We start from the raw sequence: 19,845 nt of genomic DNA on the forward strand, positions 1-19,845 counted from the left end.
CTGCAAATATCCTAGTTCCATTAACTACAAAGCATATTATTTTTGGCACATAAAACCACAGGAATCTAATGGTACCCTGACAGTAAGCCAGATGTGACTGCAACGAGGTGCTGACACAATTGATGCATTTTATTATCTGCTTCCATCAAATGTTCACTGCTCCTTTCTTATGGTGTGCAATTCAGCTTGATCCTGGAACACCACTGCTCAATAAAATAGGAGAAGTCTCAATCAAAAGCAGTCTAAGGCTTCCTTCAGCACATGAAGTATAGGAGTCTGAAAAAAAATCGTATTACCTTTCCAAATACCATTTGCAAATATTCTGGAAAAGACACTGCTTTAGGATTCACAACATGCTACTTGGTAAGAAAGAATAAAGTTTTCAACAATGGTAGCCAATTAAATGAAAATAAAGGTCACCCTGAAGAAAGTAAGTATGATCGATGGTCATAGCACCAACGAAAAATGCAAGATACTTTACTTTTCTGTGATTTCCGTCAGGGCCTTAAAATCGGAATGCCTGTATACAACATGCTGCACAACATGCACATACTGCTCTTTAAAAAAAAATACCAAAAAAATACCAATAGTTGAAGTTTTTTGGTCTTTGCTGTATACATATTACAAACAATATTCCATGCATCTCTAGAATTAAAATATTCCCTTTTTCTTTTAATAACAGGTCATTATTTGGCGAGTTTCACATGAAAGGATTTTTTGTAAACCATTTGTTTACCTTCCTGTGAAGAGAGCAGCTCTGTTATGAAGTAATCTCATCACATTTTACATACAGTGAAATGTAGAACAATTTGAAAAAAAATCACTTCAGTTCACATTCAAATACAAGTTACCTCCAACTTTTCATACTAGCTACGTATGTAAAAAAAAGTTGGTCTGTTCACATTTCTCCACTTACCCGTATTAAAATATACATGTAGACTTACATTCAATTTCAGTTTAATTCAGCTTTTCACACGTTTTCACACTAGTTTTAATTTTTGTTTCTAAATAACTAGTAAGCTTAAGAAAACTCTTTCCTTTTAAATGTTAATCCCAAAAATGAGCCTCAATATTTTTGAGCTGCGAAGATTAATTAAATAAAATTAGTCTAATTTGTGTTTAATTAGAACTACATTATTTGGTTTCATATCTTCCTTTGGGAGGCATTCCAACATGATCTGAAATGGTATGGTATCAGGAGCCAATAAGTACTGTGGTGGTTTTTTTTTTCAGCTTGAAAATGAAGTTTTCTTAATCTTTGCTGTACCTTTTGCTTACACGTATTCTTACTGGATAAGCAGTACTTATCCATACATCTTTTACACATAATATAGTAAGAACAGAGACTTAAGCACTTAACTTGCACAATTGTCCTAAGCATAAGAAAGATGACAGGAATTACAACCACTGGAGATGGAACCATCTTTCATGAAGGAGACCATGACTTGAACCTCCTGATGCTGCAAGGCCTAGAAACTTCTCTCTAGCAAGCATCCCATCTTCACTTTAATTACAACACACATGGCTTTACTTTCCTTACATTTTATTGTGCACAATTTTACATTACACATTTCTCAAAAAAATAAACCCCCCTTTTTCATGGGTTCTTCCTGTCCATTTATTAAAAATTGTTCTTTGTACTTAAAGCAAAAGCCAGGAAAACCTTCAACCCTAGTATTTCCACCACTTTTCTCACCAAGATTTCCTATTTGAGAACAGACTTTTTTTTTTTTTAAATAAAACATTTGAGTTGTGCCATAATTGTCATGGAAGGACTAACCAGTTCATGAAAACAACCACTTGAAGCTTTCAAAATTATTCTTATTTTCTTTTGTTAAAAAAAGAAAAATAAACTGTAACACTGACATATCCCACAGCAGCCAGTGTTCATTACCCTTCAGCCACAGTCAAATAAGGCAGGACCCACACCTGAGCTAACTGCTACATTGCAATCATTTCACTGAATAAATTCAAAATCTCTGGAATTAACATATTAATATCTAAGTAAATGAAAGTTGTTATGATGGAAGTTATTTACAATCCTAATAGAGTTCTAACACTGTACTTTGCTAATTCCTCTGCTTTGTAAAGAGAATTCTCCCCAAAAGACTTCTAGGAAAAAAGAAAAATGCTACAGATCCCTTTTAACTATAAAACAGCAAGCAAAAACTTGGAAGGAACACCTTTGCTACTGAAAAAGTCTTTACAGCTTTATTTGCACAATTGTGGAAACAAATAAATATTTTGATTAGTAGTCATAATTACCAGCAACGTGTCCCTTAACCTGTGGCCCTGTTTCCCATTCAGTCCTGTCCCCAGGAACTGAGCAGCCTCCTTACACACAGGAACTGGCAGGATGCTGGGTGGGGACATCTCTTGCATGAAAGGACTGAGATCAACTGCTCTCATTTTCAAAAGCAGCAATTGAGATTTCATCACTATTTAGTCACTTAAAAAGCAAACAAGTGCCAAAGTTTGTAGGCTTTAAATCATCATCCAGAACTCCACACATTGCCAAATTGGTCTGAATTTGGCCAAGGAGGATCCATTAAGGATAAGGGAGAATGGGAAAGGGACAGGCTCTGATCACAGATCTTATTTCCAGTGCTCAAAACCAAGTGCACAGGAATTCATCTTTGGAGTCATATAGATGCCAACATTTTACGTGCTTGAAGACTGAGCCCTGAACTAAAAAACCAAAAACAACGAACAAACAAAAAAGTCTTTTAAAAATAAAAATGTGACCAGAATATGGACATAAGATAAATTATTCAACTGTTCCTAGCTCCAAGGAAACTTTCTTTTCATACCCGCCCATGGCAGGGGAGTTAGAACTAGATGATCTTTAAAGTTCCTTCCAACGCGAGCCTTTCTATGACTTTAATTATCTGTCTTTAAATACCAAATCTAGGGGGGGGGGGGGGGAGGCCAATTCTCAGTATCGAAGAAGAAGGAAGTTTTCTACAGGCTCCCTGACAAGTCACACCCCTGAGTTAAACATTGAAGTGAGAAGTCTGAAATTGAACTTGCTGCCCTGAAATACTGCTTCTGTTCTACTAATTGAGACATTAGGAATAATCTTTAAGAGTCAAGATTCACATTGCTCTTTCAACTGCATATTGTCTGCAGGTGAGGGACAAAACCAGTATGTAATAAAAAAAGACTTGGAAGAACTTTTCTGACAATAATTCCAGTTAGTCACTTATCAATACTGCTGTCATTACAGCAACCAATCTGTCTGCTCAACAGTTTATAGATAAAATGCCTACAAAAAATAAAACCAGAGACAGTAGTACTGTCAAGCAAGTGACCGAAGTTGTGTGTTTTAATAGGAGTCTTTCTTGTTGACAGTTCTGCATTCAGAACCAGACACATGGGATGAACATAATCAGGCTTACCAGGCCCTGCAGGTAAAGTCCCTGGTGTATGGTGGAAAAATGACTTACACCTTACTGTGTTGTCAAAATAGTACTTTCGAAACAATTACCATTGTGGTATGCCTGCTGTCTGGAATGGATGGATGAGGTGTACTGCCAAAGGGTCATCATTCCCCCATTTTTCTAATGGCAAGCTCAGGTGTTTCTGAACTGTAAATTGGTTTTTGCATTTCATAAATGATGTATATCCTTAGCAACCTGCAGACTTTTCATGCCCATGACACAAAGGAACATACTGTCTAAATGGCAAATCTAAACACTGACAACCTTTCTGATGAATAGAGATAACAATCAAAGCAGCAATGTGTAGAAATTAGAAAATCTAAATTATTGTCTGTAAGAATGTCTGAGAACTGTCACCAGTTGAAATACCCAGAAAAAGAACGTATTAATCATCTGTGCATTCTGTCATTCTTAACCTTGAAACAATTAGAATGTATTATTACTTTGTTATTCCTCTGCTACATGGCTATTTTATGCTGAATTCCTTTAACCTGATCAACTCGGCTCAGTACATTAAAAATAGTGGATTTATGACCAAAAAACCTAAACAACTCTATGAGTAACTTTTTAAAACAGGTATTGCTGATTTAACATTGAAATTAAAGAAAAAACAAATATTTCCAACATTAGCAATAGTAACATAAGCAAACAAACATTATGTAAAGTTTCTGTAAAAAAGGAAGAGAAAGAATAACCTGTCACTCATGTTCTCATCTGAGCCCTTTTGCTCCTCATAGTCCATTTTGTCCTTATTTGCTTGGTTCACTTCTTCGTTTTCTATTACTACTCCTTCATCCAAGACTTCTGGTCCTTGTCGAACTGCAGCTACTTTCCTTTTTTTCACTTTGCTCTTGGAAAACTCTTGATGTTGGTATGATTTGTTGTCATTGTCCATTTCTTGATCTCTGTTATCCTGCTGTTGTTGAGTTATTGTCAGTGCATTAGAAACTTCTGATGGCAGATCTATTGCCATCCGTTTCACCTTTCTTCTCCTACGCAAAGTTCTATTTCCTAAACTGTCCACAGCCAAATCTGATTCATGCCATAGAGGTCTTTTGCCTCTAATGTTATTTAAGTTTGAGGAAGGCCTACGTTTAGCAACCAATAACTGGTCATCTGAGTCACTGTGGTCTTTCTTATTAGCATGATTCTCCCTGTAATCTTTGCTTGATTCTTCTAAACTGGAATCCGAACCTTCACTTAAACAGTGACCAGTCTCCCAAGGATGATGGGTGGTAAATGAACGTCTTTTTCGTCCCCTCCTTTTTCTTGCCTGTCGCTTTAGAAGACAAGACACACTTCGAGAATGATCTCCAGTATCAGCAAAACCTCCTCTGGCTTGTTCTGAACTTTCTTCCAGTGCTGAGACTAGATCATGAACCAGCTCCTCCATAGTCCTACTGAAATGCCTGTATTTTCCAAGAGAAAAAGAAAACACACAAAGAAACCAACCGATGAATCTGAAAATCATCAAATACAATTTTATCTGCCAAAATAATTTTAGTCACTTTAGGCATTGTAGTCTTAATACCCATCTTAAAACATCATTTTATTTCTGATGAGATCCAAAACCTTGCCAGCTGGTCCTACGCTACTTGCAACACACTAGTACACCTTTTAAAAGCTACTATCCCAATTTTCTGTCTTGGAAACAAGAGCAACTTTTTTCCCCTATTTATTGTTGACCTCGCTATTATTGTTTGGATTTAATTCTTCTCATCACATTTCCATGATTTTCAGGGATTCCACATTGCAAGAACACCCACTCTAACTGTAGGCAGGGAGCATGTTTTAAAATTATGAATGGGAAATTGAGTACGTAATATTACTCCTTGGTAGTGTATTAGCGAGTTCTGTTTAAGAGTTGTCATTGGGATAAAATCTTTAATGGATAATTATCTCTTGATGCTACCTAGATGCCAAAACGAAGATAGTAATTCTTGGATAATAAATGACTTTAAAAATAGTAAATCCATCTTTCCAAATGGCTAATATCTATTTCATTTTTTAAAATATTGATTCAGTGGAGTGATATTAAGTTGAGAGAATACCTTGCTACAAGTAATTCTAAAGTATCAAATGCAAAGTTTCCTACCACATCTAGGCACCACCATCAATAGAATCACACACTTGTGTAAGGAAAAATATCCCTAACCACACACACTGTCTGATGGATGCCTTTACCTTTTAAATGTGTCACTCCTCCCTCCTCAAATTTCACTAGTATTTAGCGTGCCTAACTCAGTGTGCTTCAGTAAGTTCACTCATACTTTACAAGAACATAACTACTAAAAGAGAACATCAATAGACTGCTGAACTCTAATCCTTCTCTGCAGGCAGTGACCCTGCTCTGTAAACACGGTGATCAGATTCTCCCATCAAAGCATCAGAAGACCATTTTTGCCTAGGTAAAGCCAAGAGAAACATTCATGCTCTTGACTACATTATGCCAAGTGATAAATACAGAGGACTGCCTGTAAGTTATACAGAGGATGTTTAAAAACAAGATTGTTCATTTTACAACACAATTTACTGTTACCACTATTATAACTACTTATTGTTAATAAGTAGTCTTCTACCCATAGCAGTAGAGTTGTAGATGTGGAGAAATTCTGCATACATACCTCACAAGTTTCCCCTCTCATTCACCACAAACTCAGTGTTAAAGATGCTTAGGTGGTTACAATCGTGGACGCAAAGCACACAAGTGTTAAACATTAACGAAGGAACTGATGAGCACTTTAAGAATAAACCTAAGCTGGTCATGAAAACTCTTACCTAAAGACATGATATATTCTCCTTTTAAATAGTTTTCACAAATACTCACACATTCCAATTGCAAGATTACCAAAAATAAGGAGTGCTACAAATGCAAGCTCATTTTGAATTCCTGAAACTAGAGCGTCACTTGCATTCATTTCTCATATCTTTTTCTAACCTGCTGAAATCTCTAGTCCCATTACTCCCTCTTAACCTAACATTTTCTCTGGCTCTTCTGCTTTCTTCTGCTCTGGTACAGCAGAAACTTCGTATTATCTTGTAATGAGTGAAAACAGCTCTGTAAGAATACTACAAGTTTCCTTAAGCCATTTGGTTCCCAAGCATCAAAACCTCCACAATCACACAAAAAATACTTCTCAGAAGCAAGAGAAAGAGCAGAACAGGAAAAGTGTTTCAAAGGAAGCAATAATTATTTGAAAATCCAGAGAGAGAAGAGAAAGCCAGTTAATCTAGGATTCAATTTTATAGACATGTGCTATTACAATGATTTAAAGCTAATCTTGCTTTTACTTTCTAAGTTTTTATTATCACAGGGTGGTGGGCATTTTTGTTTTGTATTGGCTTTTGAAGTAGGAAGTTTAATCACTGGTAAAGACAAGTCCGTGTATATTTGTACAAGCTTTTCTATTTACCTACATAGATGGCTCACATTTCTCGGTGGCTACAACCACTGCCGGGAAGGCACTAGCCCCTTTAGCCTTACTGTTAAACACCCCATGAAGACAGATATCCTTTCAGGTGCAGATATCAGAAAAGATGCTCTTCTGGTTTAGGGGGCTTTCTAATCCTTCTGAGTTAATATAAAGGAGCATAAGACTCAGATGAACTCCAGTAGATTTATTTGGGTTAGCATGAGCCATCAGTTTCCCCAGCTACCCGCGCAGCCCTTCTGCTGCAGGCTTTCACATCCAGAGCAGAACTGAAAGAAGCAGAACTGAAGTAGTAGGCTTAAAGTTACCTTCACTTCTCAAAAAGAACAGATTTCTTCTGCTACCATACCAAAATATTAACCGGAACGTATACATTCTTGCAGCCCATTCTGCTGCTTCCCCTGCAGCACAAAGTAAAATGGGGATACTAATGTTTTACACCACAGTTTATGATTAATTCATTCAATTCAGCATCCTTAATCCATATGGATAACTATCACTAAAATCAATGTAGCTCCTACAGTGGGCATATCAATTTACTTCGGATAATGGCATAAGTATGCTGGTAAATTTGCTATAGTTCTATGGAATACTTCAAGATCAAACAGAATATATCCACTTTGGATTCATATATCTGATCTAACCTGCCTTGAATTCCCCAATAAATACTATCAATACAGATGGTGTCAGATCAGAGGATGAAACTCAAGAGGAGTGAACACTATTAAGTGTTTTGGAAGTAAAGGGACAGCATGATTCTTAAAAGGCCCCAAGCAGTAAAGTATTTAGTTTCCATTAAATTACAACTTCGAATCTTAAGCATTTCTGCAATTTATCATTTCTATTGAATATCACAGCTCTTCACTGATCTCAAAGCTGAAACGTATAAACCAAGATCTGTATAGGGCAGTGATCTTGTTTACCCTACAAATTACAGCCATGGTCTTGTGCATAATACAGCTGTACCCTAACTGCATTACATCTTGGATAGATCAGACAATACCACAATTACTTTAGAAAGGATGATTATGAGAATTACTTGATCAATTTGGGACACTAGAAGGTCCCTAGTAACAGATGGAGACAACCCACTGTTCTTCAGCCTTTTAACCACACTGCACCTTCAACATGCCAGTGGCTCACATTAAAACTTCACTTCTCCAGAAAGCCCAGGAAATCTCTTTTGATTAATTTTATTTGAGCTCTCATTTGTCATGCTATAATTGAAGCAAAAATGGCTTCAATGACCAGACAGATGAGTTAAACTGAAACCCGTTTCCAAAATTCAGGAGTATGTGTCTATTACTGTACTATTTGTCAGACAAGTCCAGTTTTGCAGCTTTCTGCCCTGATCACAACCAGCTGTCAAGGTTGTATTCCAAACCTGTGGCACATATTTCAATCATCATTGCTTACTGTAACAAAAATATTTGTGTTTGAAAAAGGTGAGAAATAACTGTGATAATGGAAGTCAGACAAAAAGTATTAAAGACATAACCAGTATCAACTGCATTCACTAAGATAAGAAATTTCACAGATTGTAACAAGGAGTGCGGAACAGCCTATTGTGGTACATAAAATATAAGTTGAGCCGTAGTTTAGCATGACTCACACAAGGCTATAAAAATGCTGTTACAGCAACAGCCCACAGCTAGCAATAAACTGTAATGTCTTCACTAGGAGAAGATTCTATTTTACTATAAGAAAATATAGTTTGCCCACACTGACCTTTACATTTATCTGAAGCAATTTTAATGTAGTTCACTAAAGGCTGACCCATTTCCTCTCTGTCTTTACCAAAGCAGACCATAATAGTACTGGTTGCAGGAAACAACATAACTGCTTTCACCTATTACAAAAAGGGCTAACATAGCTTGTGTTAAGCATTAACATTCAACGTAGAAACTACTAAGTGAAGCAACAGGCACTTAATTTTTCAATGCAAATTGACTATCATATTTTTTGTTGTTCACTTCCCACCTAAAACACAACAACGTAGAGCTCTGACCACTCACCGAACATGTAACAAACATTTAATACGCTGATGGGACAGCTAATCCAGTTGCAGGACTCTTAAAAAGAGGTAATATCTTCTACTAAACCTTCTGACAGCTGCATTTACGTTTACCTTCTGGTTCTGTAGATTTTCTGTTAAATAGATAAAGAGTTCCTTACAGCAAAAGTTATGCTGCATCCATCTCACCAATTCGGAAAAGTAACCCTCGATAACAAATCCAAAGATAAGCAATTTCCTCAGAACCAGGATTTTTGCTGCCATTACAACCAACCTTGATCACAAGCTAAAAGCACAAGAAAATCAAGTAGTTCCCTGAACATCAGGATTATAAATCCTGACTTTCTATAATCTTGTTTCTCTAACGTCTTGTAAACTGGTTGTACTCGCATTGCACCTTTATTCCCAGGCAGATGTTAATTCGAATCCCATTTCCTCACATCAGAAGCGATTTTCACAAAACAATAGTTTTGAGACCTCTGCTGTTTTATTGCTGAACGTGACCGAAATTTGGAGTCAACAGATGCAAGCATTTGGGAGGGTGCAGCAGATGATAAATCTCACTGCCTTGTCAGGAGAATATACAGATTCCAAACCCAAGAGCTATCACTGCTCTTGGGATACACATAAAGGGGGAAACAAATTAAAGCAAGACGACTACGTAAAAATTATTAAATAGCTAGCAAGAGACTACGGTAGGTGAGGAAATAACTTATAAACCTACGTTACATACAAGATTATGGTATGTATAAGAAACACAGGTTGAACCTTCATTATTTAAACTTGCCAGTCATCAAACAGCCATCGCTGACAGGAGGGCACAAAGCATCCAGTTCCATGTCTGCATCCAGCTATGTTTTTAGGTGTCCTTCCCAGTACAATCAGGTTTGCAGAGTTACACAATGAGCAAACCACATTCTAGCCCTGCACCAACCATCATCACAGGGGGCAGAAGAGCTAGCTGCGAGCACCAGAGAATCCCTGCACTCTTCCACTTCTGAGGATCTGGCCCTGTGCTTCCTGTGAAGACTAAGAGCCAACACATTCAGAGTTAACTTTCACATACAGATCAAAGAAACTTGATACAAAAGTAACCTTCATTTTAACAACATTTTAAAAACCTGAGTCAGAACAAAAACTTAAAAGAACTAAGTGTCAGAAAATTATTTTGAGCTTCATGTAAGATATTCTGAACAAGTACAAGAACCAAGGACTCTTGAGACAAGTTAGGAGACTGTCTTGAAGCATGCCTATGTCTGAAAAAGGAAAAACAAACCCCAAATCCCAGGCTATATCTCATCTTTGAGTTATAGCAACTTTTTTTTTTTTGTAGGAAGTTGTGTGTATATATATGAATCAGTTTCACAAACCACTAAAAGTATAGAAGGGGGGTTGAAAAAATGAAAATTTATGGGCAGTCGTAGTTCTACAATTAAAGATGCACACTTACTACACTTGCTGGAATTTTCTATGAACTCTTTCTGGTATACAGTTCCTACACATTTATTTATACACAACTACAAGCAACATTTTATTTCTCCAGTTACACACACACTGCACATCAATTCTCGGTACTGACTCTGCATTTGAGAAAATTCTTTAGACATGTTTAGGAATTCCCCTGCACTTGATCTACAAAAGGAAAAATTAATAGTATTTGAGGAAAAATGAAATTTCATCAGTTGATTATGTCGCTGGTCCTCCTGAAAATTAGGGCCAGACAAACCTGGAAGAAGTACATCTGACTTTTCCACAATTGCTGTTTGCCTACGAAGGAATACCAAAAAATACTATCATGTCTTTCAAACAATATACTCTACTCATATTTAACAGTGAAGAAGTATTCAGAACACAGCAATGTTATACCATCTGAAAGATGCTGACATGAGCTGCTTTTAATAAGGCTCTAACACAAATGAACTGGTCAGCCAGAAGTGAGATTTGGAGCAATTTATCATGAGATGTAGCAATTCTTGCAATCCCAATGCTGCCGTTTCCTGATATGCTTGCCCTTTTCAGACACATGACTTCATTAATTAATTGTCAAGGTGGAGAATCACGTGAACTGTCAAGTGATGATAATATGCTGTACCATCAAAGTCATTATCAGAAGAATCAGAGTGCCCAGTAAGTATTCGAAATACAAACCATTCCTGAACTGTCATATGCATTCACAGGAAAAAAATAAAAATAAAAAAAAAATTCAGCTTCAGAGTAGATTTACTACCCAAAGTGAACACTCCTACTCTGTGGCAGTTCAGAATCTACCAGCTTCTTTAGGGGGGTCCTAATGTTTTTAGAAGGACCAAGTTCTTGATTTGCTGTATTAGATATTATACATTGAAAAAATATTTTCCTGCATTTTAATCGAATGGATTTTTTTTAAAGGACAGCTTCTGGAATAACTTACATATAAGGATAAGGCAAGACAGTGACTCTGAGGAACAGAATTTTTAACAGATCTTCCTTCAGAACTACTAAACTAACAATCCTATAGATAATGAACAGGGCTTCAATAATTTTCTCTGTGCTAACTAACTCTAGGCAGTGTATTTGGACAAGTAAAATCACTGTCTAATGACAATTACAGAAGAATGTGCGAAGCTCCCATAGCTTGTGTTGCTGAACACTGTTTTTAAAGCCTCTGGAACCAAATGAATTTATATAGACACAAAATAATAAAATTTAAAGACTAAAGACAGGTTAAGTCTATAATGAAAACTTCCCCAGAATAAGGATACAAGTTATGCACATCTTAGGTAGAGTTTCTACTATATACAGCCTTAGTACTGAAATAAAAATAATTCTGCCAGAAGAGCATACCTCATTCTCTGAAGTGTTACGGACTACAACCAACAGAGGTTACATTTACGGGCACATCCATATGCCTAGCGATACTGGCATACTTTTTCTAGAACTGTATACTATCTATGCAAAATGCTTTCTATTTGGGATTGTTTCTCATTTGTCAAAACGTGAAAAAAAACACGGAAATACCCACAAAAAAAAAAAGTGGTGGTATCAGCTGAAGTGTAGGAGGAAGAAGTTCACTCTGTAAGAAAATTAAGAACTAAGCCTCTCTCTTCCTCTTTTTCCCTGTCCCCATATAATAAGCAAAGAGATCTACAAAATAAAACCTGGTAAAGACCTGGCAACCCTACCTGTGGGTGTCTGTATACATAATGCTCCCTCTAGAAAAAGTAGCAAAGCCTCAACCCAGGCCTCAAATTATCATCAATATTCAAGAAAAACAAAAATAAAAGAAGTACCACACTCCTCTCCACTTCCATTAGTTAAAGTGAAATGGAGTTACGCGCACCAAGCGATACCTAACGCACCACAAGACACTGAAAACTTCACGTAGGAAATTAAAAACAGCAGGTTTTGAAGGAAACAACAAGCGGTTTTCCAGCTCAATTCCATCAAGTCTCTTCACCAACAGCCTTTACACCTCCATGGCATATTAATAAAACCCACATTGCTCTCTTCTGTTACTCAGTTTCCACAGTCCTACCAGGAAAGCAATACACCCTTTAGAGTCACTATGCTAATATCTGGGTTTACATACAACAGCTAACGTGTGAATTATGTTGCAGCAGAACTGGCTAAGCTTTTCTTGCTCATCGGCTGCAGCCACACTTGTTGATTCTCGGTTTGTGACCGAGCAGCCTCACGACGGCAGCCACACCTCGCTGGACGTTTCCACAACCTCCACCAAAGCGCTCAGGCCTTTGACAGGTCTGCCACAACGAAAAAATAAAACACCCTCGTGACACCAGCTTTCATTTGCGTGCCTGCTGTCCTCTTCCAACAACAAGGGGACAATCCTTCCTCCTCCTGATGCTGGCTTACAAGCGAGGCGAGCCTGGGAAGCGTGCAAGGGGCACGTCCAGGCCCTGTAGACCACCCCGCCCCCCCCCCCGGCAATAAAGTCCCCCTCCCAAGCCCCCTCTCCCCTGCAGGACCCCCTTCCCCCGCAGCCCCCCTCAGGCCCTGCAGGCCCCCTTCCCAGGACAGCAGCAAGGGGCGGGGACCCCCCGCACCTCGCCCGCTCCCCGGCTCCGAGGCGTTGCCCCGGGCCCCTCCGCGGGGCCCGCGCCCCCCGGCCCGCCCTCACCAGCTCGTCCTCGCCGCCTGAGCTGGGGTCGGGCTGGGCTCGGCGCCCCGCAACATGAACCCGGCGCCTCCCTCCCCCGGCCGCTCCCCGGGGAGGCTGCGCCGCTCCGCACACACCGGGCCGGGGGCAGGAGGCGGCCGCGCTCCTCCGCAGGCCCCCGCCGGGAGGGCCCGGAAGCGGCTCGGGCCCCGGCAGGAAGGCGGCCGCCACCATCTCTCCCCTTCCCCGGCTCCTCACCGGCAGCACCGCGCCCCCTCCCCGCTTACCGGCCCCCGCCGTCCCCTCGGTCCCTCCCCGCGGGGCTGCCTCTGCCGGCCCCGCTCCCCGCACGGCGCCGGGCCGGGCCGCGGGCGGCCTCGTCTACCCGCGGGCGGCGCGGGGTGGTACGGCCCGTTGCCATGGTGGCGGCGGCGTCGGGCGGGCGGGGGCAGCGGGGGCAGCATGGCCGCCCTGGCCCGGCTGCGGGCCCGGCTGCCGGCGCTGCGGGAGGAGTGTTTCCGCAGGAACAGGTACCCGGAGGGGCCCAGCTGCGAGATGGCGGCGCTCCGCCGAAAATAGGTGGCTTCGGAGCCTCCCCCCTCCGGCCCCCGCGCTCGTTTTGAGGGCAACGGGGCGCCCGCAAAGCCAGGCGCTGGAGCCTGCGGCCGTCCCATACAACCCCCCGGCCTGGGCTTGTCCGCTCTCTGCTCATTTATTTATTTATTTATTTACTTATTTATTTAAAATGACAGAGAATCCCCCAGTCACTGAGAGAGCTGATGGCTACGATCCGTGGTGCTTGAAGTTGAGCTCTGTAAAGCAGACCGTGCAGCTTGTGTTTCTACTACCTGATATTTTTTATTTTTATTCTGACAAATGAAAGATTTTTTTATGGCAGGAGAAGAAGGAGATGCTCACCCTACCCACATGTCCACCTACCGAGCAGCACGCTGTGACAGGATCCCCCGCTACTGTCCCCTTTGCGGAGGGGCCATTTTGTGCTGCGGTGTTTTCTGACCGTGAAGGTGCCGTGGGCAACTTCTCACACGTCAGATTTTAGGAAATAAGATATTTTGAGACCTCTTTTAATATTTCATGCATTTGTACTGTAAACCCTATTATTCAAATGTATTGTTGCTGCTAGTGTGCATATAACATTAATACTCAAACAGGAAAAAAAATCATATTCAGGATACTTTTGGGTTTTCTTCGCTGTTTAATATGTCATTTTAGAAACCAATTACAACAACATTAGCATGAATAACACGGCTCTAACATTGCTAAAAGTTGAGAGTTCAAGTCCTGCCTGCATATAGAGCATTCCTGTTCTTTTGCTGAACTTTATCTCATACTCTCGTGGCTGTACACACAGCAGTTCACTAAATGAGCATCAGTTACAGCAGACTATACTTGTATTTCACATACTTCAGGTTATAAAGAGCAGGCTGAGCCAGACATGGAAATCCATTGGAGGGCAGCATGCTTGATGTTTGGGGATTTGGTTTTTGGCACAGCTTTCCAAAAATGAATTGTTTCCCTTTTAAGAATAGGCTATAATCCGTCAGCTTCTTGAAATTCAGAGATTTTCAGCTGAGAATTTACATGAGAGGCTCCAAATAGTCCATCTGAGCAACTAAAGGCCTGATCAGTAATCTGATCTTTGTTCATTAGGGTGCAAATCTTGAACTTCTTCAACAAAGCTGTCAGTAAAACCATGAAACAAATCACAATATCTTGTTTAGAGATTTCGATGGGTCCCTACTTAACTTTTAAATTAAAAAAATAAACTTTGGGTATTGAAGTGTGTCAATTTTGCAGTGGTCTTTGAAGTATTTTGTGCAAAATGAAAGAACAGCTTTAGTTTCATTTGCAGAACTATTCTACATAAATGTAGAATGTAATGTATCAGTTAGAGTTGCCAAATCTGGGGTGCTATGAGCATGAGTAAGGGTAATCTGTGAACTCACTCATCATTCACAAGTAGTTGGATGGTATTCATACAGAAATATGTGATATTTTTAAAAAGCACCTGCTTACTCTTTAAAGTCAATATTCTGCAGTGAAATACTGGATTCCCCAAAAGACCTAACTTGGTATAAAGTATCAGACAGTGCAGAAGAATATAGATGGCAAATTACTGTTTGTTTGTTTGTATGAGTTGCACTGTTTGCAGGTACATTCAGTGGTAAAGCCTGAAGGATTTCAATGTATACCAAACAAATTTTAAGACAAAATAAAACTATTTTTTTCTTCGCCTATCTATCCAGACCTAAAAGCAGAACTTAGTGTAACATCAAGAGCATACAGAATGTCCACAGCAGCTTGACTTAAAGCGACTCTGGTGAGAACTAAGTACTCTTGCTAGCAATTACTGCTGTAGGGGGAGCACAGTAATTGAAGTGCCTTAAAGTAAATCCCAAATTGGAAAACCTTCTTTATCTTTCAGAATGCATTTGCTGTTTTACGACTTTACATCTGTTCCATTAAAGATCAGGACAGGCTGATGACTGTAGTGTCCTGCCTCTTGATTGTGGTTAGACCAGTGATCGATTTAACATGGTTCTTCTTCTGATCTTAATAATGCTCCTGTCATTCTTTACACAGAATTGCATTAGTCTCAGAGTATGGGGTCTTCTAAACTGACTGTCCTTTTAGGGAAAGCACCGTTCTAGGGGAGGACTTACCCATTTATAGCTTAACGCAAAGAAGCCTTAAGTCTGCACCTTGAGCCTGCACTTTCTCAGCATAAGTATTAGAATATACAAGACCTGTTAGTGCATTCACTTATTTTTCCAGGAACCTACTTTTATATGCTGTAATGTCTATATGTTAGATGTTGATCTTGACTTTTTTAAAGTCTTTGAAAAGTATTTGTAACTCTGAAAGCTTAATTCAAACCGTATGACAACTATGCATTCTGATCAGAATGGCAGATATTGGCTTAAACAACTTAAGCCCCAAACCACTTCTTTTTCTGGCAAGGCCAGCTGAAAGTGCTTGTGGAATTATATTGCAAGAAACACAAGTCTGTTCTTGATCCACTTAAGTAAAAGTTGTAAGGGCTTCTAATGTCTCAGCTAGGCTTCTGCTCTTCCAGAAGCAGACCATAGCTATTGGCCAGTGCCAAATGGATAGGACTGGTTTGGGAGCTACCACCTTTGAGTAGGCCAGTCCCACATTTGTTTATTTCCAGGCTGTGATTGTGCTGCCTGGCCAGGGCCAAATTGCTCATATGTTTTTCATCAAACTCATTTCTGGAGGTGTCTGCTTCCTATGAAGTCTAGGAAGCTAGACAAGAAAAGAGCAAGAAAGCCCTCTAGTACATACGTCAGTTTTGATATTGACTTATTTTGTGGTTCTATGTAAAAAAGAAGATCTCTTCTCCACAGTTTCTAGGTTCTAGAACAGGTCTGATGCGTGTCAGATGATGAGAAAAATGGGTGCTCATGTGATGTGGAGGCACGTGCTGCAACAGCTGATATAATAGCAGCAGAGCTAATGCTTATTGATCTCTGGTATTAAATTGGTGTTTAGTTTTTCATGATATATAATGAGGATAATACTAATTTATCAGATAAAAATTGCTTTTGTTAGCGTTTTCCAAGGCAGTTAGTGTTGAAACAACAACAAGAACTCACTAGTATTAGCTAGATAAGAAAACTAATTAATAGTAGCCTAGTTGTTATTTTGTGGCAGGTGTAACAAATTTAACTATTTGGTAAACATGTTGCTAACAAAAAATAGGATAGTAAAACATTAAGGTAAAATTTTAAGTTCATAAACTTGACTGACATTTGGAAAAACAAACAAACAAACAACAACAAATAAATAAAGCTACAGGTGATCTCATAGCTGGTTTCTACCCCTCAGCACTGAAACTCATCATAGTCATGATTTCTTCCTTAATTCTCTGAAAAGTCTCTTCATTAGTCCCTTTTAGATTCACAGTTTTCCTTATGTGCCTTTTTGCTTTGTAACAATTACTGTTCTCCTAATAGACAGTCATGGAAAGAAGACAAGCAAGACTATCTCACGGAATTACTTTCTAACTTTCTGATGAGGTCCTTTCACTTGTGCTTCTTTCTCTGCTTGTGCAAATGCCTTTACTTTGTACTTCCTCATTCAACACAAGGCTTTGGCATCTAATAGTTCTTGAAGATTTCCCTGAAGTCATCAATTGTCCATCTACATCTATTTTGCATCTTCAGCTGCCTTACCAGTATCTCTTTCTAGATAACCTTTCTTCTCATGTAACTTAAAAACAAATTCTTCATCTTTCTCTGTATCCTTTCTACTTCATCAGTTTTTCTGGCATCTGTATTAACCAATCATGCAATCTCAGCATGTTTTCTAATTCTTTTGGTTCATTTTGTTCCCTCCTTGCCTGTCTGCAGAGCACACCAATAATCTGCCAGTTTCATTTTTACATTATCTCCAAAATCCATGTCTTTGAATTCCCGTTGCACGAAGTCCTGTCAAGACTCAATTAACTGTTGCAATGACTACTATAATTCTGTGTAAAAGATCCCCATGATTATCGCTTTGGAATCTTTCCAAATTACTAATAACATTTGTTTCTAATTCCTGGCTTCTTCTTCCTTTTAAGCCACATTTAGATTTCATATTCTGCCATTCCAGGCCTTCTGAAGTTTGCAGATTTCTACATCTAATTTCTTTCCTATGCTTTCATTGTTCTAACTCATATTTTCCCCTTACATTCGTCTCTCACTTTTCTTCATTCATCTCTTCCTCTTTTCCATATTTAACTTCTTTAAATTCCCTTCTGAGATATCAGCTAAAGGTCTAAATCCTCTACTTTCGTCCAGTAAGATCAGCTTATATTCATTAAAAATCTAAAGACAATATATGTGTCTGTCACCATTACTGATGCTATCACTCTTCAAGTAATATAAAAATAAAATAGTAGTTTGTAAAACAATGTTTTAAAACTAGTTCTTACCCTTAATAAACACTTCTTATTAACTCAATTGATATTTATTATGATAATATTGACTGTAGTTAAGTTAATTAATATTCCCATAGATATCCAATTTTATACATAGCTGTGGGGTTTTTGTTATAAATCAAGCCTAATTAAAGAATTATCCAGATTTTTCACCTACAACAGAAGACCATAAATTGCTGACATGCATATTCAGTATTGTATGGGAATAAGAATTACACTCTTCCAAACATTATGTCACCTATAGGTTGTAATACCTTAGCATTGCAGTAGCTTACAGTCATATTTAGTTTTCATATCTTTTAAAGAATATTTTAGTTCTGTAGTAATAGGTAGCATGGTTTGGGTTCATTCATGTATTGTGCTGAAGCAATCTGTTGCATTTTTCCATTACTGTCTAATCCCAATAAAGTCTATAAATTTAATATTTATTTAGCAATCTTTTTTAGTCCTTCTTTCTGTACTAATTTTTAAATTTTTAAAATTGATTACAGGCTATCAAATCTCCAGTCCTCTGTAGGGGACTTAACTTTTTTATATTTACACTATACAACTAACCTAAATTATATTGTTATGCAATATTATTGAACTTCGTAGAATTAAAATTTTAACTGTAGGTGAAAAATCCAGTGAAAAGCATCACAAGCTTCAACAGTAAGAAATATTTTAGAAGGATTTTTTTTTCTGTTTTGGTACTAAATTGTCATGCTGATAGGTATTACTACTTTTTATATTTTCTATGATTACTATAAATAACTACTACTTTTTATATTTTCAGGTGTGTAGATGAAGACAGAAAAATAAAATACAAAGCTGCTGTCAAAATTCAGAGCTGGTTTCGAGGATGCAGAGTCCGCGCCTATCTGAGGTAGTGTATTACGTTTATTTTAATCTGTATTTCATACTTGAATTTAGTTCCAAAATTTCTCATGGTATTTGATTTTAATAAAATGAGAAAATTTTGAAAAAAAAACCACTCTATCATTTATTCTGCTTTTAAATATAATGAAACATATGCTGTGCCACTGTAAAAAATAATTATTTTTGATTTTCATAGCTATATGCAATTAAAATGGCAAGATGCTAGTAAGCAGCTAAAAAGTAGCACAGAAACAGTCTATCTTCAATATAGAATCATAAAATATCCTGAGTTGGAAGGGACCCACAAGAATTACTGTGTCTCACTCCTGGCTCCAAACAGGACCCCCAGAAATCAAACCCTACGTCTGCGAGCATTGTCCAAACGCTTCTTGAACTCTGTCAGGCTCGGTGCCGTGACCTCTTCCCCAGGGAGCCTGTCCCAGTGCCTGACCACCCTCTGGGTGCAGAACCTTTTCCTAACACCCAGCCTGACCCTCCGCTGTCCCAGCTCTATGCCGGTCCCTCAGGTCCTGTCGCTGTCCCCAGAAAGCAGAGATCAGCATCTGCCCGTCTGCTCCCAGAAGGAGTACTCACCACTAAACCTCACATATAAAAAACGCTGTAATAACCAGTTTGGATACACAACCAACAGAGAACCATTTATGGTGAATACACAGCAGGGCACCTTTGCCACTCTCTTATTATCTGTGAGTAACTTCAATGAGAAAACAAGTACTTATTTTGATACCACTTCATAAGTCAAACTCTTAGAATATAATTGGCCGTCCCACCAACACTATGCTAATAGATCCTAATAGATACGCAGTATTGTCTAAGAGATCTTGACATGACTGGAGAAAATAACGTTCTCCAGATAAGCTGTTTGCATAGACTTTTCTTATCTCTCTTAATGTGGACCTTAGAAAAAAATTGCCTAGTGAGTTTATGGTAACAGGATTCTTACTGTAGAAAATTAACTTCCACAGCTCGATTTGAACAAGTCATTTTTAAAGATCTTTCTTTACATATTTTTCTCCACT

At 38.8% G+C, this 19,845-nt stretch overlaps 2 protein-coding genes across 3 annotated transcripts in view; one reads left to right on the plus strand and one right to left on the minus strand.

Annotated features, from left to right (window-relative positions):
- GPATCH2 (G-patch domain containing 2) overlaps positions 1–13,725 on the minus strand; it is a 123,232-nt gene extending 109,507 nt beyond the window's left edge. The window contains exons 1-2 of one of the 2 annotated variants that reach the window (XM_080585047.1): positions 13,269–13,725; positions 4,136–4,849 (exon numbers count right to left, since the gene is read on the minus strand). In XM_080585047.1, the coding sequence (XP_080441173.1) occupies positions 4,136–4,849; positions 13,269–13,693 (1,139 nt within the window). In that variant the 5' untranslated portion in view covers positions 13,694–13,725. Of the gene's footprint in view, positions 1–4,135; positions 4,850–13,002; positions 13,199–13,268 lie in introns of those variants that run through there. The other variant, XM_080585048.1, reaches the window with a different exon arrangement.
- Positions 13,726–13,789: 64 nt separating this feature from the next.
- SPATA17 (spermatogenesis associated 17) overlaps positions 13,790–19,845 on the plus strand; it is a 96,702-nt gene continuing 90,646 nt past the window's right edge. Inside the window, exons 1-2 of the mRNA XM_080585078.1 lie at positions 13,790–13,810; positions 18,720–18,812. The gene's annotated coding sequence lies outside the window, so the exon portion shown is untranslated. The remainder of the gene's footprint in view (positions 13,811–18,719; positions 18,813–19,845) is intronic.

Source organism: Anser brachyrhynchus (genome assembly GCF_964034855.1).
Source record: "Anser brachyrhynchus genome assembly, chromosome: 3".
Lineage (NCBI taxonomy): Eukaryota > Metazoa > Chordata > Aves > Anseriformes > Anatidae > Anser > Anser brachyrhynchus.